The sequence below is a fragment of the Diabrotica virgifera genome, chromosome 7, assembly GCF_917563875.1.
Source record: "Diabrotica virgifera virgifera chromosome 7, PGI_DIABVI_V3a".
Lineage (NCBI taxonomy): Eukaryota > Metazoa > Arthropoda > Insecta > Coleoptera > Chrysomelidae > Diabrotica > Diabrotica virgifera.
The window spans coordinates 85,420,074-85,444,193 of record NC_065449.1 but is presented as its reverse complement, the minus strand read 5'-3'; the positions used below and the strand labels follow the sequence as shown (position 1 = coordinate 85,444,193).

Here is a 24,120-nt window from a genome sequence, read left to right as displayed (position 1 = left end):
GTATTTCTACAAATTTTCAGTTTGATCTATGTAGATCTTACCGAGAAAAATAGTTTATAGTTCGCTTTGGTCTCCTTGATGCTTATTATTTTTTTATATCCCAGAGAACGGCTGTTCCCGTACATGCGACACTATATTATACAAGAAATTTTCGATTTTCTAAATGTGACTGAATTGAAAAAATTGGGCCAAATCCAATCTTAAAATATAGGAAGAGAGAAATATGTCAACCATCCATTTTGGTACAAGGGTGTGGATGTTACGGCCATTCCCATTTAGGGTCTGTTTTTCGTTCTCGTCCCCAAATCTCCCAAAAATTTCGAAAATTTAAGTCCGATTTTCAACGCATGTTTAATTTTGAAAATTCTTCTCTTCTTCTTCTTCTTTTTATATAGACATTACTCTGTCTGTTTTTCAATGTGCCTCCAGTAAGTTGTCATTCCATCTTTTTCGTGGTCTTCCCCCTGATCGTCTTCCTATTGGGGAACCGTCTCTGTCCGTTCTTACTACTCTATTTGTTGTCATTCGGCTTATGTGGTCGTTCCATTCTACCCTTCTGCTTTTCATCCAGTTATTAATGTTGTCCACCTTGCATCCCCTTCATATATCTACACTTCTAGCTACATCCCACAGCGTCTTACCATTGATTTTTCGCAACGTTTTCATCTCTGCTGTTTCTATAGCTTTTTTTGTCCTTTCTGTATCAGGTTGTGTTTCTGCCGCGTATGTCATTATTGGTTTGATGACTCTTTTGTAAATTCTGCCTTTCACTTCTTTTCTGATGTTTTTATTTCTCCATATTGTTTCATTCAGGCAACCTGCGGCTCTGTTTGCTTTATTCATCTGATCTTCCACTTTTGTTTCGAGCTTTCCGTAGTTGCATAGTTTGATGCCTAGATATTTAAACTCCATGACTTGTTCTATTATTTGACCCTCCAGCTCTAATTTACACCTTATTAGATCTACTGTTGTAACCATGCATTTAGTCTTTTTTGGGGAAATTAAAATGTTAAATTTTCTAGCGGTTATATTAAATTCGTGCAGCATACGTTGTAAATCATCTTCACTTTGAGAGATTAGTATTGCGTCGTCTGCATAGCAGATTATTTTAAGTGGTTTTTCTCCCATTTGGTATCCTTTTTTTGTTATTTTATAATACTTTTAATAATATACTTTTTTAATACTTTTTTTATTATTTCGTCCATGATCAGGTTGAACAACAGAGGACTCAGGGAATCTCTCTGTCTTATCCCATTGCCATTTTGAAAATTGTATATATCATTCAAAAGTTACCGATCTCAGAAATTTTACTCAATTTCTATTTAAAAAGGGGAAAATGTTTTGTATGTTTGTGTGTATGTTTGTGGAAAAGTTATACCGATCTAAATTTCTTTTCTATGGTTTAAGAGGGGGTCAGGGCCGATTCAGAACCGGTATAGCTTGTGACTTTCGACCACCCATAAGCCAGCTATAGGACTTGGTAGGTACAAAACGGCATATTTTTTGGGGGTATAAATCTTAGGTTCAAGAAGAGACAGGAAAACCAAAAGTACACCAAATTAATAGCGTTGAGTTAAGCTTTCAAATAGTGCTTAAGTGGTTAAGATCAGAGATACACACGGCTCAGTACAGCTGAAAAACCGAAAAACTAAACTTTGAAAATTTTGGTTTTTAGACAATTACTCAAAATTTCAACCTACAAATTGCGCCAACAAATAAGGAGGACTCCAGATGCGTCTATCGGTGTATACCTCTATCTGGAAAAATTCGAATTTTTAAGTTATAGCCTTCATAAGTGTGATCAAATCTATTTCCTATAGGAAAACCGGTTTTTCAAGCTCAATAGTCCTATAATACCTTCGGTTATCCTACTTGACCTTGGATGCATCAGACACTACTTCTCAATACGTTTCAAACTCATATTTAGTGATCAAATTCGGTAATACCGATTAGAAGGTATCTAGTTCCAAAAGTATAATCCATTTGATCATTATCGCCGAAATGGTTTATGTAGTTGTAGTGGTTGCGACGCTAAATTTAGATAGATTTATATAAAAATAGAGCAATACGAGTTCATTTACCGGCCACTAAAAAAATTTTTTATTCTATTTCGAATAGAAAAAAAAAACTCTAGTGTACATTCGATGGACACTAGATCATTTGAGAGATAATCATAGAAGGCGACCATATATATCTTAACGTGGAATCGAGAAACAATACATTCAATTTCATTTAATTTATATACAGGTAAAATTTCGTAAATAATGGGCCATAGCTTAACGTCAGGTTCCTGAGCTAAAAATAGACCGATTTAAGCTTAGTTAGTTAGCTTAGATTTAAACTTATCTTAGTACAAATTTTATAATAACCGAGATACAGGATATCAAAGTTAAAATTTTTTTTATATATTATTGAATATTTCCTGACAGGTATGAGATAACAACATGAAATTTGGTATGTGGGGGTTTTTGGATCGAGAAAACTAAATTCCCTACCAAAAATTATGTATTGCCCAGAGGGCGCCACATACGCCTTTCAGCACTCATTTATTACGTTCAATTTTTTTTATACCTCACTCTGTATAATTTTGACATTAAAATTTTTATTTTCCTATTATTTTTACTTAAAAAAGGTATACTTCTTTGATCTCCCTAAACTCAACCGTTTTCGAGATAAACGCATTTTAAATCTGCGATACACCATCATTTTTAGCATAATATTAGCATAATATATAGCAGTTCTCAAATTTATGTCATTGCATCGCAAATTCCATTTGAAGAAATTTGCGATACATTTTTGTATCGCAAAATGATGGTGTATCGCATATTTAAAATGCGTTTATCTCGAAAACGGTTGAGTTTAGGGAGATGAAAGAAGTATACCTTTTTTAAGTAAAACTAATAGGACAATAAAAATTTTAATGTCAAAATTATACAGAGTGAGGGATAAAAAAATTGAACGTAATAAATGAGTGCTGAAAGGCGTATGTGGAGCCCTCTGGGCAATGCATAATTTTTGGTAGGGAATTTAGTTTCCTCGACCCAAGAAACCCCCACATACCAAATTTCATGTTGTTATCTCATACCTGTCAGGAAATATTCGATAATAAATAAAAAAAAAGTTTAACTTTGACACCCTGTATCTCCAAAACGCCCCATTATTTTTGTCCGACAAGTGATCCAATATGCATTACACATGTAAAAGAACAGCACAAAATAAAAATGACATCTGTGGTAATAAATAAAAATTTTTCAGGAAATTGACATCTTCGGCGCGTCCGACTGTGCATATGCCCCGTGAAAATTGTCCGACAAGGTTACCACATTATTGTAAAAATGTTTTATGGTATATTCTGATAAAATTAGCAATGTGGTAATAAATTTTTTATTTTCATAAATTTGACATATTTAGCGTGTCCGACGCGTCGTATGCCCCAATATTTTTGTCCGACAAAATTATTTTCGCTGTTTATACGATAAAAACCATTGATTAAAATAAAATGACCAATGTGGTTATAAATTTTTTTCTTGCATAAAATTGACAACTTCGTGACCGCTTGACAGACAAACGCCCCACTGCCATGATGCGCTAAGCTCGAAATTTGTCCGACTCCACCCAAATAACAAGTACAAAAAGTTTCAACGGTGTGGTCATAAATAATAATTTTATATGGGGGCCTAAGAACTATATTTACTTGAATAAACTCAGTTCTTTTAAAAGCTATTTTGATATTATATTGTATTTTTGGTTTGGTAAGTATTTATTTAATTAAAATAAGTCAATAAAATGTGTAAGTAATCATCTGTCAATATGGTTAATTTCTGTCTATGAGTTTGTCAAACGTGTACATATTACTCTGACTTTTCAATCATAGTGTACAAAATTACAGATTAGTATATTTTTACGAATATACATTTATTTGCAGATAATGTCTGGAAAATGATCTGGATACCAAAATGATCTGAATTCATTAAGGTGATACAGTAGCGATCAACAGGTAGCCAAAACGCGTTCCAAGATTGCGGCTGTAATTTTGAATATTTTTTAGAGATATTTGGCACACGTATTCGTAATATAATAAAGAATGGCGGTACAGAGCCCAATTTGAAAAATATATTAATATGTGGAAATTACTCTGTAATTAAATACAATATTAAAAAAACGAGCCTGTACCGCCATTAAGAAGAACAAAAAAATACACTTTCTTCAAATAAACTTTTTTATCCGATGCCTAGATTTTGTGTCATTGTGGAACTACTAATGAAATAAAAAAATTTAGTAGTTCCAAAATGACACAAAATCTAGGCATCGGATAAAAAAGTTTATTTGAAGAAAGGGTATTTTTTTGTTCTTCTTAATGGCGGTACAGGCTCGTTTTTTTAATATTGTATTTAATTACAGAGTAATTTCCACATATTAATATATTTTTCAAATTGGGCTCTGTACCGCCATTCTTTATTATATTACGAATACGTGTACCAAATATCTCGAAAAAATATTCAAAATTACAGCCGCAATCTTGGAACGCGTTTTGGCTACCTGTTGATCGCTACTGTTTCCTCTTAAGGTACTAGTACACTTTAGAAGACCAAAAATAAGCATTTTTTCAAGATTTTTTTCTCAGAACCTTTATTAAAAATGAACATAAAACTTTTTACATATTAATACCTAACTCTTAGAAAATACAAAAAATATTTCTTTTTTCATTTATGCACGTACACCCATATTGTAGAAGGCGCCAAAGTCGAGGAGCCGAAAAAAAGTAGTTCGGATGGCGGACAGTTAATCTCAGGATTGGGATCTCCGAAACAAAAAAATCGTACGGCATTTGAAAAAATAAGGTTTCTTACGTGACAATTTACCACCATTAGTGAAAAATTCAGCAAAAAAAATATTTTACGGAAATTTTAACAAATTTTGTGAAAAAATCGCCCGTTTTTCTTCAGTTTTTCATTGTTAAAAAATACTTATTTTTTATTTTTTGGTCAATTTGTGGTAAATTGTCACGTAAGAAACCTTCCTTTTTCAAATTCAGTACGATTTTTTTGTTTCAGATATCCCAATCCTGAGATTAACTGTCCGCCATCATTTTTCGAGGCCTCGACTTTTGCGCCCTCTACAATATTAGTGTACGTGCATAAATGAAAAAAGATATATTTTTTGTACACTCTAAGAGTTAGATATTAATATGTAGAAAGGTTTATGTTCATTTTTAGTAAAGGTTCTGAGAAAAAAATTATTGAAAAAAATGATTATTTTTGGTCTTCTAAAGTGTACTAGTATCTTAAGTTTACTTTCATTTAAGTGACTTAATGCAGCTGACATAAACGACATTTTTTAAATTCCTGTTACTATTTACGTCCGGCAACTTTAACATGGAGAAATTCATAATACTGTATTTGCTTACTCATTATTTTTGTATTGTTAATCTATATCAAATAATTAATTACGGTAGTAAAAGTAACATTGATTACCAATAAATATATAGGTATTATCAGAAAAAGAATAACATCACAAAAAATTTTTGACACATCGAAAAATCTTACTCATCGAAAAATCTTTGACACATCGTTAGCGAAAAATCTTACGGTGGGGTAGTAGTCACATCCGTCTTTTTATAATATTAACTTAGTTTAGACGTTGTTTTGACTAGAAATTTTTGATTTGATTCGTATGTATATCATCGATGACGCATGGGTATTCTTTCAGTTTCCTACTGTATTATGTATATATTCAATTTCAGAAGATCAAGGAGTAACTTAAGACATTTAAATTGCTTTTATTGTTGCATGCTACCTAGTTGGTGCAGGTTATATTTTCTCAAGATTCGAAAAAAAATGAATGCATTTAAATAGCATTGGACCAAGATTTTGCGCCTACCCCCTGAAATTAGTAAGGGAAAATACTAACGTTCAAAAAATGTCCAGCCTCTATCGACTTCTCCAGGTAAGACGTGTGTAAGATCCACTTTCCAGAAGCCATACAAGATAAAGACTTTTCATTTCTAGCAGGTTTTGGACATAATAGATGTGTACAAGACGGATCATAATTGGCTAAATTAGATACTGTGGCTCCTAATTGCTCCAGGTCCGTTACCATCTTTGCCCTCTCCGTGTCGTCTGCAATTCCAGAAAGCGAAAATATTTTCAGTTGGCTTTTAGCTTGCTGATGCTGAAATATGAAACATAAGTATTATTACAAAATAACAGCGTTGCAATATTATTAAATTTCGTTGTCAACACTCACCTCTTGCGACCTAAAATCCCATCCTACTGTACATGGTTGTGAATCCTTGTATTCTGACGTGCCAGCTAAAAAATAAAACCGTATTATTGTATAAATAATCGGACAGCTTGTATCTTAGTGCACCCTATGTAACCTACAGCTAAATCTTATGTTTGTGCGTCACAGTATTGCTATACTTTTTTTTATTTCTTTCATAATTTCAATCAATGTTAAATGTACCTACAAGAATAATAGAATAATTTTATAAGAACGTTTAAATTGAACCCAATTTTGAAAAAATGTGAAAACTTTGAATTATCCACGTCCATCCGTTTGTCTGTCTGTTTGTAAACTTAACTCTTCCGTCATTATACCAGGTAGAATGACAAATGAGTTTTCAAATGAAAGCTTATAATCCAAGGATGGTACTAAAGGTGATAAATTTGACCGTCTATCTGTTCGTCTGACCGCGAATATAACTCCTCCGTCATTATACCAGGTAAAATCACAAATGAGGTGTCAAATGAAAGCTTATAATCCAAGGATGGTACTAAAGGTGATAAATTTGACCTAGGCTGTCTGTCCGTCCGACTGCGAATTTAAATCTTCCGTCATTATACCAGGCAGAATGACAAATGAGGTGTCAAATGAAAGCTTATAATCCAAGGATGGTACTAAAGGTGAGAAATTTGACATAGACTGTCTGTCCGCCTGTCCGTCCGACAGCGAATATAACTCCTCCGTCAAACACTTCGTCCTATACAAGGTATATTTATCTATTAACGGTATTATTTATATTGAGGTTAGGACGAAGTATATGACGGAGGAGTTATATTCGCGGCCGGACGGACAGACAGCCTATGTCAAATTTCTCACCTTTAGTACCATCCTTGGATTATAAGCTTTCAGACACCTCATTTGACATTCTACCTGGCATAGTGACGGAGGAGTTGAGTTTACAAACAGACAGACAAGACGGACAGACGTGGATAATTCAACGTTTCACATTTTTTTCAAAACTGGTGAAAAAAACAACATAGAAAACTTTACCTAATTGGTGTTTGTTTAAACGCAAACTATTTTTTAAATGCAACTTTATGTAATGTGATAGTATGAAAAAATAGAGGATATGGCAACGGTGTTACATGTGATGCTCGGATCCAATGCCAAAATCTACACATACATATTAGGGTGCACTAATATACAAGCTGTCCGACGTGTTCATTTTTCAACAAAAAACAAAACACGTTTTTAAACAGTCTTTCGTAAATAACTCATAAAGCATTTTTTCGAAAAAAAAACATGTTTAGTAAAAATATAGCATATAAAAAGTGGGGTATATGAGGTCTGTAGACGCAGTAGGAGTTGTAGCTAATGAAAAATAGGTTCATATTCGTCAAATTCCCAATCGAATATTTCAATGTAAAATAACCAAAAAATGAAGCACTTTCTGTGAAAAACTGATTACAAATTTTGTAAATTGTTTTAAAAAAGCTTTATTTCGGTTTTTTAAAAAAGTTTCCAGCGTCAAAACTAAAAAGTTCTGCTCGAAATAAAGATAATCCCTTTTTTTTTGGTAAAAAATTCGTGAAAATCACCCCCAAATTAGCATCCCAAATGGAATTAATCGTTACCGCTCCACACGTTGTTTTACTCGTGTATGTAATGTTAATATGATCTGTGTCATCGGTGCAAAGTGCTTATTTTTGAATGGGCATGAACAACTCATTAATCACGAGTGTATGCAAATTTTGAACAGCCATATCTTAACCTTTTTTTTGAAGTTATACTTTAGGTGCGATTTCATTGAGGGTGAAATTTTATTAATCTGCGCGCATGCGCACACAGGCAGTATGGAGTTAGTTACTAAATGTTTTAATTTATGTATGTATCAGTCCAGAAAAGGTGTGGAAAGAATATATTAGAGTTTTTAAATATATTTTTCTACAAACGTGTTAAAATGCAATTTATAGCACTCCATAGGAGCGTTAAAAATGCTACTTTAAAGCCTAGTGCTTTAAAAATTTTAAGGCACTACAGTTAAAAGTGAATTGTCAAATTGTGAAACGTCAAAATATTTATATTTCATTTACTAATATTAATATTAATAATACAACTTGCGCAATTTGAAAAAGGTGGTTTAAAAGGTTTTTTAAAATTTAATTTAAACTGTATTATTGCATTTTTAACACGTTTGTAGAAAAAAAACTATTAAAATTTGTTAGAATATACAAAAATAAAAGTAGATGTTATTCTGATTTACGTATTGACAATATATGCAGTTTTGATGTAATGTCAAGAAAAATATAAAAATGGAATGTCAGTAAAGTTCAAGTAAAAGTTTTTGTAATTGAGAATGAATAAATTATAATTGTTGATATATAAGACGTTTGTAGAAAAAATATTGTATGATATAGGTACGTGTTTTTTTTCTCTGATTCTGGCCATGGTTTAGAACTAGACCCTTTAGCCACGTAATTGTATAACTGTATATCACTAACTCAGGTGTAATGTGTAGTGTATGTGTTGAGTAAGTGTCTTGTTACTTTGCAAAGTCGACGCCATGTCTTTGCAAAGAGACGCTAATTGTATCCGAACGTCTGCGGCCCCTCCGGTGAGTACCGATCCCACAAGGACAGAAACTATTTTCATTTATTAATTTATAATAAATGAAAAAATTTCTGACCCTGGTGAAGGTACGTGTTAAAAGTATATTTTTAAGGCACTTATGTGAATTGCAGAATGAGCGAAGCGAATCTTTCACACGAAACTTTCACATACGTGCCTTAAAATTGTACTTTTTTAACATTTATAAATCATAAGTAGGTAACTATTATTATAATTTTTGTGTATTTGGACTTGTCTACCTCGGGAATAAGATAATAAGTAATAATATTTAAAGTATTTTATAATTCACTTCGTCTGTTTGTCACTATGTCTTGAGAAATCTTGTAGCCCGGATAAACAAAAGGGTATAGCTCAGTGGTAGAGCGTTGGACTGGAGATCAAGAGGACCCCGGTTCGAATCCTGGTGTTTTCTAATCTTTTTTTAATTTTTGGTATTGTTTTAATAAAAATTTTTGGAAAGTAGTACGTAAAAATTAATTTAATCTTTAAATAAAATACAAATGAACTGTCCGAAAGTATATTTATTTCATTGAAATCATATTTAGAAGTATAACTTCTTACGTGCGTACAAAGTACACACACATTCTTTTTTTATTTACAATTTGGTTCAACCAAATATTTTTCATGAACCTATGAACCTATTTTTCATTAGCTACAACTCTGCTTTTACTAGGTCTAGAGGCCTCATGCATACACCATTTTTAATTTTTTTTCCTACCGCCGCCGCGTGCTAAAACAGCCACTTTCCCGCATGCATTTCGTTTCCGAAAGTTGCACTTTCCCGCACTGGTGCAGTAAAGTAGAATACCTTGTAATATGGTTTTATAATAAACTAATATTTAGATATTATTTATTAATTTATTTCAAATTTATCTTATTGTGTTCATACTTTAATGAAATTAACGAATTCATTACTTAATGAATTATTTTGACATACTATTCAAAAGTCAAATCAGTAGACAATAACAATGGTTTTGAAGCGTCGTCATGGAAACCAATGTCGTCGTCATGGTAACCAATTTCATTGAAAGTTTGATTTTGACAACCTTGTCAACGTACGGCCCTAGAAAAAATATTGTTCCTAACTCATGCGGAAAGTGACTTTCGCGCACTCAACTGCTTACCCGAACTCCGCTGTCGCGTCGTTCGGGTCAAAATAACTATTTTAGAATCTATATTTTTGCTATATTTATTTTTTTCGATAAAATACTTACTTTTTGAGTTATTTGAGAAAGAGAGTCTAAATACGTGTTTTTTTTTGTTGAAAAATGAACATAATATGGTTTAGTCAGCTTATCCATTTTTAGACTTATTTTGAACGTATATTTTTTCACCCCCGAAAAGGGGCGAAACTCAGCCTCAGCGCAAAAGTACACATCGGCACAATATCACTTTTTTTCTTTGACGTATTAGTTACGCGTATGCCAAATTCCATGTCAATCCAAGCGGTTCTTTAAAATTCACAACAAAAACCGAGAGTAAATGGACTATTACTTATTTACTTCTATCGAACTTATTTAGTTCACTTATTTTATCGCAGATGTGCAGATTATCGAAAGTGGCCATTTTTTGGAAAAGTTATTTACCAGTTTTTTTATTGCTGGAATCGAATCTTAAGATTACATATACAGGGTGTCCAGGAACTCTACCGACAAACGAAGGCAGGAGATTCCTCAGATAATTTTAAGACAATTCACCTAGTCCGAAAATACTTCTTAAGGCAGCTAGAGCTCTTTGAAGATGGCGTCATGAAATTAGTTTTTCTTAAATACCTCCAGAAGGCTTCTATTTAGAAAAACGAAAATTGGTATACTTATTTACTTTTCAGAGATGAATCGATTCCATCCATTGCAAATTTCTAGTACCGGTCATAGGCGTCCGTTTTGGGTAGAGCAACAGGTATTTTATCGCATAACTTTTTTGTCCTGAACTTTTATGCATTTTTGACACCGGATTATTAAATTGTGAGGTATTCTAGTACTAAAAGGTACTCTTGTTTTAAGTCGGTAGGACACACCGTTTTCTAGAAAAATCGATTTGAAAGTTTTTCGTTTTTGGAATTTGAAAAAAAATTGAAAGAACTTTTCAACAAAAATACGAAGTATTTTACCAACATAAAGTAAGAGTAACTTTTAGTACTCGAATACCTCATAATTTAACAATCTAGTGTCAAAAATGCTCGAAAATTCAAGACAAAAATGTTATGCTATAAAATAACTGTTGACCTACCCAAAACGGACGCCTATGACCAGTACTAGAAATTCGCAATTAATGAAATCGATTTATCTCTGGAATATAAATAAATGTACCAGTTTTTGTCTTTGTAAACAGTTTTTTTTTTTTGATTTTTTTTTAAGTCAGAAAGCGAAAAATTTTCAAATCGATTTTTCTAGAAAACGGTATGTCCTACCGATTTAAAACAAGAGTACCTTTTAGTACTAGAATACTTTACAATTTAATAATCCAGTGTCAGAAATGCATAAAAGTTAAAGATAAAAAAGTTATGCGATAAAATAACCGTTGCCCTACCCAAAACGGACGCCTATGATCGGTACTGGAAATTTGCAATGGATGGATTAGATTGATATCTGGAAGATAAATACGTGTACCAATTTTTGTTTTTCTAAATAGAAGCGTTCTGGAGGTATTTAAGAAAAACTAATTACAAGACGCCATCTTCAAAGAGCTCTAGCCCCTTAGGAAGCATTTTCGGACTAAGTGAATTGGGTTCAATTATCTTAAAATTATCTGAAGGATCTCCTGCCTTCGTTTGTCGGTAGAGTTTCTGGACACCCTGTATATTAGTAATAGTCCAGGAACCGAAGCTTTTCACCTCGCAATTTTTACAGAATGGATAGATTTGCTTGAAAATTTGAGAATAAGTAGTGGATAGTCCAAGGATCAAAATCTATATGATGCCGAAAGGCGCTTTTACCATGGGGGTGGTTGCCACCCCATCTTGGGGGTGAAAATTTTTTATTATATTTTGACCAAAAAAGTTGATAAAAACATTAATTTTAAGCAAAAAATGTTCTATACATGTTTTTGATAAAATTAATATTTTTCGATTTATTCGCTATCGAAAGTGTTAGTTTTATATCGAAAAACTCAATGTTTTTCGATATTATACTTATTTACGATTCACTCAATTTTTGCCGTAGAAAAAATTTAGTCAAAACAATTTCTTAGGAATTAAATAACCTACAATTTCATATTTAAACATTTTTTCGTATCTCTGATCCTAATCGTTCTATTCTGAAGAAAATGGCATTTTTTTAACAAACTATAAAACTTCGTTATTCGCTTTTAACTCCAGTTTTTTTTAAAACTAATCATTATAAGCTAGTCAGACTTCTGGAATCTATTACTAATACATAAATAAAGAAGTATGAATAAGGCCAATGACTAAAAACATAGCTAACTTACATTATTATGCTACCAATTGGATTTTCCTTTTTTTTTCAAAAAAATATATTGATTTTTTAACCGTAACTGTTTTATTTTTCATCCTAGAAAGTTTGTTAAAAAAGAATTTTGTAGGTTTCTATAAGATCTATAAGGCTATTAATATTAAATCCTTTTAAATTCCTCAGTCGCAAAAAGAGGTGACTGTAAAAGGGTTGGTAAAGATGGTTTTTGCATGGTATTACAAGTTTTAATTGTCAATAGCTCACTCAATTTTTGCCATAGAAAAAATTTTTGCTAACCCCGTTCTTGGGAATTAAATAAGCTACAATTTTATATTTAAATATTTTTTTCGTATCTCTGATGATAATCTTTCTATTCTGAAGAAAAGGGCATTTTTTACCAAACTAAAAAAAACGTTATTCGCTTTTTACTCCATTTTTTTTAAAACTAATCATTACAAACCAGTCAAACCTCTAGAACCTATTAAAAGTACATAAATATAGAAGACCAAATAAGGTTAATGACTAATTTTAATTAGGGTGGTAAGTAGGGGGAAGTTTCTGATCACTTTTTCGCTGAAAAAAAAAATAGGGACTGAAATTCTTTCCATAATAAGTCACTTAATTTTTGAGCTAGAGACTTTTTTTATTCCTGTAGATGGATATTTTTAATAACTCTAAATTAGTTTGAACAAGTTATCCTCGAAAAATGCACAGTTTTCCCGTGTTTTGAGTTTGAAACTACAATATTTAGCATTTGACGAAGAAGAGCTAACATATAATGAAAGTATAGCTCGATTACTATTGGTGTCAAAGAAAATAAAAAAACTGTTTTGTTTATTTTTTCAAAAGGTATATTTTGTTAAGCAAAGTTGTTTTGATAAAACGAAAACTTTTTGAGTTATTAGCAGAAAACTGATTAAAGACATTGATTTGTTCGATATAAAACTAACACTTTCGATAGCGAATAAATCGAAAACTATTAATTTTATCAAAAAAATGTATAGAACATTTTTTGCTTAAAATGAATGTTTTTACCAACTTTGAGGTCAAAATAAAATAAAAAATGTCCACCCCCAAGATGGGATGGCAACCACTCCGATTGGTAAAAGCGCCTTTCGGCCTCATATAGATTTTGATCCTTGGACTATCTACTACTACTACTTATTCTCAAATTTTCAAGCAAATCGATCATTCTGTAAAATTTGCGAGGTTGTGTCCTATTTTAAGCTTCATTACCTGGACTATAATAATGTATGTAAATTCCGCAGAAAGTGTAGCATTTTGTTTAAAAACAAATTATTTACAAACCGAAATCTTATTGTTTCAATTATTGTAGTAATTATACTAAAAATTATTAATACCTGGACCTGGGATCAGCGCCTGGAAGTTCGTACTTTGTCTTTTAGCAGACCCACTGGCACTAAGCAAGTCTTCTATTTGTTTAATTCTGCTTGCTATCTGTTGGTTTTCCGGCGTTATATCTGCCTCATTTGGCGTGACCTAAAAACGCAATGATATTTAATTAACATAATAAGAACAACTATAGTCTGTTTTTAAACTAAGAGGAGTAATTCAAATTTGCCTCGCCGTAAAGCTTGTTTGTAATTGGTCCAACCTCAGGCAAGTTTACTCCACTGTTATCAAATTTTGACACTAATGGCATTTATAAAATTTTGACACTTCTGTCATTTTATAGTTTAATTAAGTTATATCTGCGATTTTTTGTATTTTTTACGTTATTCGTTGAATTTTTAGATTTTTAATGTTTTTATATAAAAACTGTTGTTTTTAGAATTTTTTAGCGATGTATTAGTATAATATAATATTTATGGATTACCGTAAAATGCCGATATGATCAACCAAAAAAGAATATGTATTTGGTGATATTTCTAGTGACTTTCTTGGGTGTGGATCTGTCTTTTTAGTTTACTCCTCTTGGTTTAAAAATAAAGCTTAGCCGCGACTATTTTTGATATATGCAAAAAAAATTAAATTTAAAAACATGGTGAATAAAATTAACAAGCAGTAATATAATTGTATAAAATAAAAAACAATCAAGCTATATTTTTGAAAACTTTCCCCTATAATTACTTATACATGACTACAATTCAGAGTTTCTGTATAAAGTGCTGTATTTAAAAAATCGATTTATTTTGTGCTAAATGTCCTGGTCTATTAATATATTATTCTCAACTATTTTTAATGGAAAATAAGCCACAATTTTACCAAAAAAAATGATTTTATTAACGTTTCGTGGTGAAAGTAAAATTGTGGCTTATTTCCCATTTAGAATAGTTGATTATAAAAATGCCACAAGGAAATAGCTTCAGAACAATATATTATTCATTCTAAATATTATCAATTTTGGTCACTTCACGCATGTATTTAAGCACTCTCACTTGCGAAATATGCGTTCCTTGCTGTTCCTTCTTCTTAAAATTCAGTACAAAACATCATTGTAGTAATCAAGTATTATTTATATATCTATATGTATTAATACTATTATTTTTATAATTTAAAATAACATATTAAAGTCAGAATTTGGTATTAGTTTTGAGAGTAAACTAAATGTAAGACCAAATACTTTCGATGTCGGGATAGCATCACGAGGTTTTTCCTGGTTTTCCCTCGTGATTTACTATCAATACAATCTCTAACACGAGAATTTTACTGTCACCGTTGCATTTGGTTACCTTTTTAAAGACAGATCACATGATATTATTTTTTGTGGCGGATATTCTTGGCTTGGGGTTGATTTCATGTAATCGAATGAACTATCTTTCAGTAAAGTCGTAGCAGGAACGCAACTCATAAATATTGGCAATATCATTTTAAAGTCTTCTGCTTTAAAATGTATAATATATGTCTGAATTGCCGATATACATGAGTCAGATTAAATAAATTTTTAGAAGAATTTTTTACTAAGCAACAACATTTTTGTTTAATTTAGTAATATTTTGTATTTTGACAACGACATCCGATTTGGGCGTCGAAACGTTAATAAAATTAGTTTTTCAATTTAATTGTGGCTTATTTCTCAATCAAAATAGTTAACTATAAATAATTATTATGTAAATATTCATTTAATGCTACACTTGAGAGCAAAATAATCGACTCACTTGCAGAACTGTAAACGTTAGAAGTCTCGAATTCCCTAAACCTGTTGTCCAATTTGAGTGATTGTTTTAGTATGTTATAGCCTTATTATTTAAGAAAATCGATGTAATATTATTGTTGCTAGACAGGAAAGGTCATTTTATACCGGGTGTAACAACCGTACTGTATTTTTTTCTTAAAGTTCGGAACACCCTGGGTAATATTCTAGCAAATAAAAAATGTTTAAATTAAAACTCAATTGTAGCCTTAGGCTTTCCTAACTTCTTGTTCTTTGATTCATTCGCTTATGTTCGATAATAAAAGAGATATGTACTTTTACATTACAAATGACGTATATGCTATTTGGTCTTGATCAATATCATTCCAAATCTCGAGAGCTACTGTTTCTACCCCTTGTAAGGTTCTAGGAGGTGGCAAACCTCCTAGTCCTAGTCGTAGTCTTCTGCCAATTATGTCCCACAAATGTTCGATCCAGTTAAGATCTGGACTATGCGATGGCCAATGCGAAGCCCGAAGATGTACCTGTTGTTAATATGCGGTTACAGTCCGTGAACGTGAGGTCTTGCGTTATCGTGCGTTAGCAAAAACTTGTTACCAATATAAGGATCCGATAGCATAGTAGCTAAGTCTTTCGCTATGTAAGATCACTGCTTGAACACACTCATCGAGGGTCAAATTCTTTGTAGCGCGTTCCATTTCCACCAAATAACAAAAAAAAAAACTACGGACGCAAATGAAGTTTTAAATAATAAATCTACTAATTTTCACAGCAAACCAGACACTTTTTGACTGTTAACCATTTGACATCCATTAAATTGTTAAATTCCAATAGCCTACTTTAGGCTTGTTTATTAAACTAAGCAGAAAAAGAGGATTATTTGATGAAAAACATCGCTAGTTGTTAACGTACCTAACTTCTTTATTGTGCAACATAAGGAAATGAATCAAAAAATAAAATGTTAATAAAGCCTAAGGCTACAATTGAGTTTTAATTTAAATATTTTTTATATGCTAAAATATTCCACAGGGTATTCCGAACTTTAAGAAAAAACACAGTATGATTGTTACACCCGGTATAAAATGACCTTTACCTGTCTAGCAACAATAATATTACATCGATTTTCTTAAATAATACGGCTATAACATACTAAAAAATCACTCAAATCGGAAAACAGGTTTAGGAAATTCCAGACTTCTAACGTACACAATTCAGCAAGTGAGTCGATTATTTTGCTCTCAAGTGTACATACATTCGTACAAAGAACAATATCTTACATCTTAGTTAATATTCGATAAAACATTGGAGATTATCTGAATGATACAATGATTTCAATTTAAAAATGTTGCCCAGAATATAAAGTTTCTATCCTTCTCTAGTTCTTAATATTGTTCTGAAGCTATTTCCTTGTGGCATTTTTACAATCAACTATTTTTAATGGGAAACAAGCCACAATTTTACCAAAAATGATTTTATTAACGTTTCGAACCCCAAATCAGGTTTTGTTGTCAAAATTCAAAATACTACTAAAATAAACAAAAATGTTGTTGCTAAGTAAAAAAAATTCTTCTAATAATTTATTTAATCTGACTCATTTATATTGGCAATTCAGACGTATATTATACATTTTAAAGTAGAAGACTTTAAAATGATATCGCCAATATTTATGAGTTGCGTTCCTGGGACGACTTTACTAAAAGATAGTTCATTCGATTACATGAAATCAATCCCAACTCAAGAATATCCGTCACAAAAAAATCATAGCATGTGATATATCTTTAAAAAGACAACCAAATGCAACGATGACAGTAAAATTCTCGCGTTAGAGATTCCATAGTAAATCACGAGGGAAAACCAGGAAAAAACCTCGTGATACTATCCCGACATCGTAAACATTTGGTCTTGCATTTAATTTACTTTAAAAAAAAATAATACCAATTTCTGACTTTAATATGTTTAAATGATAAATAATATTAATAATACATAGATATACAATCAGTAATACTAAAATATAAAATTTGTACTTACTCGATATGTTATTGACTTACTAATCGTGGTATTTTCTTTCTATTGACTTCCTCGTTCAGTATGGGTAACCACATCCTACTGCATTCTACCGAGGAATTTGCGACACAAAGGGAATAATTAAATCCTTATATGATAGAGCCAAAATTACTTGTTCTAACGAAAATTCATTTTTAGAAGAAAAATAATTGTTAACATCTGTTTTATTAAAAAATGATTATCCTTTATCGTTTATAAATAAGGAATTGTCAAGATTGGATCGAATAGAACAGAACAACTTAGAACGGGATCCGACAACATTCACAAGAAATAATACGAGGAAAATATCAATACCATATATAAAAGGACTATCCGAGAAACTTAAAACAATATTAAATAAGATAAAAAGATAAAGTTGGAACTTTACCAAGCTGCAGACGGGGGTTGTGAATTGCATAGTGTAGAATTCTTTCCTTTTTGTCTTCACTGCAGTATCCATTTGGTTTGCAAATTGTAGAAGCCTTGGAGGTGTCACCAGGGAAATGTACCAATAAGTTTTCAATTTAAAAATCTTTTAGTAATATTTTTAATATTTTTCAATATTATTAATGTTGCTATTAGGATTGAAAAACTTTATCTTTCAATTGCCAGATGACGCTAGTCACCTAATCCATTCACGTCAGTTGCAGTGTGAGACTAATATATGTCGATAAGATTTACTGGATGAGAGAAAGCAACCTATGCATTCTCTGAAGAGCCTCTAACAAGAGGTGAAATCGTCTATAAGAGTGCTGGTTGCGCTCTCTAATCCAAGTAAAAATTAAGACATTTTTGGCTTCGCATTGCAGCTGAATAAAAATGGTATACATTTTTATTTTAATAGGAAATAAATTCAACATTTCAACAACATTCAAAACAACAAACACATTGAGATCTATTCTATCTAAAACTAAACCTAACAATGAACAAGAAAGAACAAAAAATTGCATTTATAAAATACCTTATGAATGCGAACAATTTTATTTAGGTGAAACATCAAGACCATTAAACGTTAGAATAAGTGAACATCAGTCTTATATTAAAAATAGAGAATTTGATAGATCTCAAATATGTCAACACGCATGGGATAATGAACATGAACACGAGTTCAGTGGAGAGATTTAAGTATAGTCCTGAACGATAGCAAAAAGAGAAAAAATCAAAGAAGCGGCTCTAATTATGCTAAATGAAACCAATTGTGTCGCAAATTCCTCGGTAGAATGCAGTAGGATGTGGTTACCCATACTGAAAGAGGAAGTCAATAGAAAGAAAATACCACGATTAGTAAGTCAATAACATATCGAGTTAGTAAAAATTTTATATTTTAGTATTACTGATTGTATATCTATGTATTATTAATATTATTTATAATTTAAACATATTAAAATCAGAATTTGGTACCTATTAATTTTTTTTTGAAAGTAAATTAAATGTAAGACCAAATACTTACGATGTCGGGATAGTATCACGAGGTTTTTTCCTGGTTTTCCCTCGTGATGTACTATGGAATCTCTAAAACGAGAATTTTACTGTCACCGTTGCATTCGGTTATATTTTTAAAGACAGATCACATGCTATGATTTTTTTGTGCCGGATATTCTTGGGTTGGGGTTGATTTCATGTATTCGAATGAACTATCTTTCATTACAGTCGTCCCAGGAACGCAACTCATAAATATTGGCAATATCATTTTAAAGTCTTCTACTTTAAAATGTATAATATATGTCTGAATTGCCGATATAAATGAGTCAGATTAAATAAATTATTAGAAGAATTTTTTACTAAGCAACAACATTTTTGTTTAATTCGACAATTTTGTTTAATTCGTACAACGACATCCGATTTGGACGTCGAAACGTTAATAAAATTAGTTTTTAAATTTAATTGTGGCTGATTTCTCAATCAAAATAGTTAATTATAAATAATTATTATGTAAATATTCATTTAACCTTCCGATGACCAACCTTTTTTTGTTACACGGATGACCAAGGGGGGGGAAAATGACCCCAGGTCAAAAATGTCAAAAATGACAATTAACAAAAAAATAAACTTTTTTTTTTTTTTATTTTTTTTTGCATGGACTTTATGTCGTTCAGCCAGTCACAACATGAGTATTAGTGTCATGTGTAGTGTGTATGTTGAGTAAGTGTCTTGTTACTTTGCAAAGTCGACATCATTAGCGTAAAACTACTTGTAATTACACATAATAGACGCTATTTTACTAAACATCAACTTCAGAATATATTTTTTCAAAATCAATGGGAAAGTCCCCGTAGCTGGCTGTATACCATAGTTAAAAAACCATACTGAAGTAACAACTTCTTTTGTATATTGGTATAAAAAGTTTTATTAAAAAACATAAAAGTCCTCCAAAAGGATTTGCAAAACGTTTTCAATCTGAATCCGATCATCCTCAGTGCCTAGAACGAAGTATTTCCACGTTAAAATGAATGCAAAAGGTTTAAAATTGTGACTAGGTTAAAGAAAAATGTGGCAATACTTACGTTCTGCTTCATAAAAGAAACTAGCAACTTATTTAAAAAGGTTACATCGATATAAATGGTTTACATAATAATTAAGTGATATTTGTAGCGACTCCAAGTCGATGTTACAAGATGAAATGTGCTAGGAGTGCTCAAAGGGCAACATGGTTCCCTGCTCGTTAAGAACTCGTGGTTCTTGCCAGTTCAATGGACACAGACCAACTAAAGTGAAGGAGATGGCAATCCAATTATCAGACCGAAGTGACATGACAAGACAGGTAGTCAATTTTTGGTTATGAATTTCAAATTATTATTGTTGTTTAAAAAATTTTTGGATTATATATTAGTAACTGTATAAAATTGAAATTTAAATTATAATAATTAGATTTTATTGTAAAAGTATATAAGGCAACTCTCTACTCTCTGTTACAGAAAGAACTGTTGTTAGTGTTAGGTAGATAAAATGCAAGTCAGTCACGTCATCGGTGATTGAATTTGAGAAAGAAGGCAAACAGTTTTATTTAGTTTGAAAGAAAAGGAAAATTAGTTCTATGTACGCCACCTATATGATAGGTACCAAGATAAGGTGTATTTAATGTTGTAAAAATAGCTAGGTGATGTTGGTTGCCTATGTATATGTTTGTAATGTTTATTGACAAATTGAAAATATTATAATTTAATTGGTTGTCTGAATTAGAGAACTAAAAACTAGAAAAGATAATGGAGCAAACAGACTGATATGAAAGTAATGTATATCATTGTGAAGCTTCCCACATAGGCGAGAAGATTGTTTAGCAAAATCAAGTTGAGAACGAGTGATGTTGGTTGCCTGATATTCTAGGTTGAAATTAAAATTGTTTAATTAAAATTACTGAAAAAATATTAGTTATTTAATGATAATTACCTAAAAGATGTTGTCAGAAAATTTTTTATAAAACATTTTTAAATTTTATAATTATGATTTAAAAGAATCCAGTCAAAGATGGAATAACCAGAATGATAATATCAGAAATGCAAAATGAATTATGTGTCAAACAATTGTTATTATTAAACTGAATGGATGAAGTTAATGAGTTATAACATAAGAGGCAACCATAGGAATTAGTTAGGGTGTGAGTGTATATTGGAATGATATTTATATAATACAGGCTGAGAGTTGGGGTTATTGTCAATATGAGGCAAAGATCTTGATGGAATAATTCATTGGATGGGTTAACTGAGAATTTGAAATTTTATAGTCAGTAATGGAAAGCAGGTTGATATATTGTTGAGAGAAAAAAGTAGAGAGTAGTGTTGCCAAATGGAAAAAGAAGAAGAACAACCAGATCAAGAAATGCATGGGGAACCGGAAACATCAGAAACAAGAGGTATGGCCATGTAACTATGTGGATTGGGAAATACATTTTCTTTTCTTTCAAACTAAATAAAACTGTTTGCCTTCTTTCTCAAATTCAATCACCGATGACGTGACTGACTTGCATTTTATCTACTTAACACTAACAACAGTTCTTTCTGTAACAGAGAGTAGAGAGTTGCCTTATATACTTTTACAATAAAATCTAATTATTATAATTTAAATTTCAATTTTATACAGTTACTAATATATAATCCAAAAATTTTTTAAACAACAATAATAATTTGAAATTCATAACCAAAAATTGACTACCTGTCTTGTCATGTCACTTCGGTCTGATAATTGGATTGTCATCTCCTTCACTTTAGTTGGTCTGTGTCCATTGAACTGGCAAGAACCACGAGTTCTTAACGAGCAGGGAACCATGTTGCCCTTTGAGCACTCCTAGCACATTTCATCTTGTAACATCGACTTGGAGTCGCTACAAATATCACTTAATTATTATGTAAACCATTTATATCGATGTAACCTTTTTAAATAAGTTGCTAGTTTCTTTTATGAAGCAGAACGTAAGTATTGCCACATTTTTCTTTAACCTAGTCACAATTTTAAACCTTTTGCATTCGTTTTAACGTGGAAATACTTCGTTCTAACGTAAAATATAGGGAATTTTTTTTATTTCAAAATATGAGGATATCTAGAATGATATTAAAGTCAAATAAAAAATAATGAGTTAAAAATTAAAAATACTTTTGAATTTATTAAAGAAAAACATACGCTGGGGTCACAATTTCCCCCGCTTGGTCATCCGAAGGTTAATACTACACTTGAGAGCAAAATAATCGACTCACTTGCAGAATTATTGTACACGTTAGAAGTCTCGAATTTCCTAAACCTGTTGTCCGATTTGAGTGATTGTTTTAGTATGTTATAGCCTTATTATTTAAGAAAATCGATGTAATATTATTGTTGCTAGACATGTAAAGGTCATTTTATACCGGGTGTAACAACCGTACTGTATTTTTTCTTAAAGTTCGGAACACCCTATGTAATATTCTAGCATATAAAAAATATTTAAATTAAAAGTCAATTGTAGCCTTAGGCTTTCTTAACTTCTTGTTCTTTGATTCATTCGCTTATGTTCAATAATAAAAGAGATATGTACTTTTATATTACAAATGACATATTATGCTATTTGGTCTTGATCAATATCATTCCAAATCTCGAGAGCTACTGTTTCTACCCCTTGTAAGGTTCTAGGAGGTGGCAAACCTCCTAGTCCTAGTCGTAGTCTTCTGCCAATTATGTCCCACAAATGTTCGATCCAGTTAAGATCTGGACTATGCGATGGCCAATGCGAAGCCCGAAGATTTACCTGTTGTTAATATGCGGTTACAGTCCGTGAACGTGAGGTCTTGCGTTATCGTGCGTTAGCAAAAACTTGTTACCAATATAAGGAGCCGATAGCATAGTAGCTAAGTCTTTCGCTATGTAAGATCACTGCTTGAACACACTCATCGCGGGTCAAATTCTTTGTAGCGCGTTCCATTTCCACCAAATAACAAAAAAAAAACTACGGACGTAAATGAAGTTTTAAATAATAAATCTACTAATTTTCACAGCAAACCAGACACTTTTTGACTGTTAACCATTTGACATCCATTAAATTGTTAATTTCCAATAGCCTACTTTAGGCTTGTTTATTAAGAGGATCGATACGTATTTTCGGCTGCAATGCTATTCAAATGGGGATTCATTTTTTTCGAATCCTGAGATAACTAATAAGTATTTTTGAAAAATTTAAACGCAGAATGAAAGATTACGTTATTAGCGAGGGCCGAAAGTCCATGAGAACTTCTATAATGTTTATTTTAATAAGTTACAGGGGTGAAAAACTAAGAGAAAATTTAGTGTGATTTTTAATTTCAAATATGTCATTCAAAATAAACTTTTTATTTATTCTAAGGGACTTTCGGCCCTCGGTAATAATTTAATCTTTCATTCTGCGTTTAAATTTTTCAAAAATATTTATTGGTTTTTTCAGGATTCGAAAAAAATAAACACAATGCCGTGGTAATATTTTCCAAATCTATCTTTGTCTTACAACGCACTCAGCCGAATATAATATTGTCAGCATATATTGTCAGTCAGACACTGACAATCAGTGACAATTTTAAATATTTGACATTGCATCGGGAATATTTTGAGTTATTGATGAAATATTATTGATATATAGTGTATTTGATAAATAATTGATTTAAGACGTGAACTTAATATAAAGTTATTTATTGTGTATTATTTGTGGAAGATCCAAGCAAAGAATACATCAGGATAATATATTCTGTGATCCAAGTATTTTGTTGTTAAAGATGTTCAAAATTGTAGGCGTTCCATAACAATATATTATTAAAAAATCACTTTAACACTTTTCCTCTTTTCTCGATTGAGTATAAGTTTTTGTTGTACAAATAAATTATTACAATCACTGAATACATAGTTAGTGAAAAAATTATCACATTTATTAACTGAATTAATAATTTGCAATTATAAAAATAACAGTTATCCAAGAACATTCAAAAGCCATCTCTTTAAATTAATGATGACATTTTCAAGTAGAATGACATTCTAGTAATGTTTACATATCCATATCAGTGTGAATTTTACTACACGTAATTTGCCGTGTAAAGACAGAAAAAGTAGGGATACACGTAAAATATTTGCGAATTATGTACACATAGCCTTGAACTAAGTAGAAAATGAGGATTTATTGATGAAAAACATCGCTAGTTGTTAACGTACCTAACTTCTTTATTATCCAACATAAGCAAATGAATCAAAAAATAAAATGTTAATAAATATGCT

At 31.3% G+C, this 24,120-nt stretch overlaps 1 protein-coding gene across 2 annotated transcripts in view; it reads right to left on the bottom strand.

The window, feature by feature from the left end:
• LOC126887702 (DNA topoisomerase 2-binding protein 1) overlaps window positions 1–24,120 on the bottom strand; it is a 254,947-nt gene that overhangs the window by 38,503 nt on the left and 192,324 nt on the right. For both annotated transcript variants that reach the window (XM_050655370.1, XM_050655371.1), the window contains exons 16-18: window positions 13,625–13,763; window positions 6,247–6,311; window positions 5,911–6,171 (exon numbers count right to left, since the gene is read on the bottom strand). In XM_050655370.1, coding sequence (XP_050511327.1) covers window positions 5,911–6,171; window positions 6,247–6,311; window positions 13,625–13,763 — 465 coding nt within the window. The remainder of the gene's footprint in view (window positions 1–5,910; window positions 6,172–6,246; window positions 6,312–13,624; window positions 13,764–24,120) is intronic.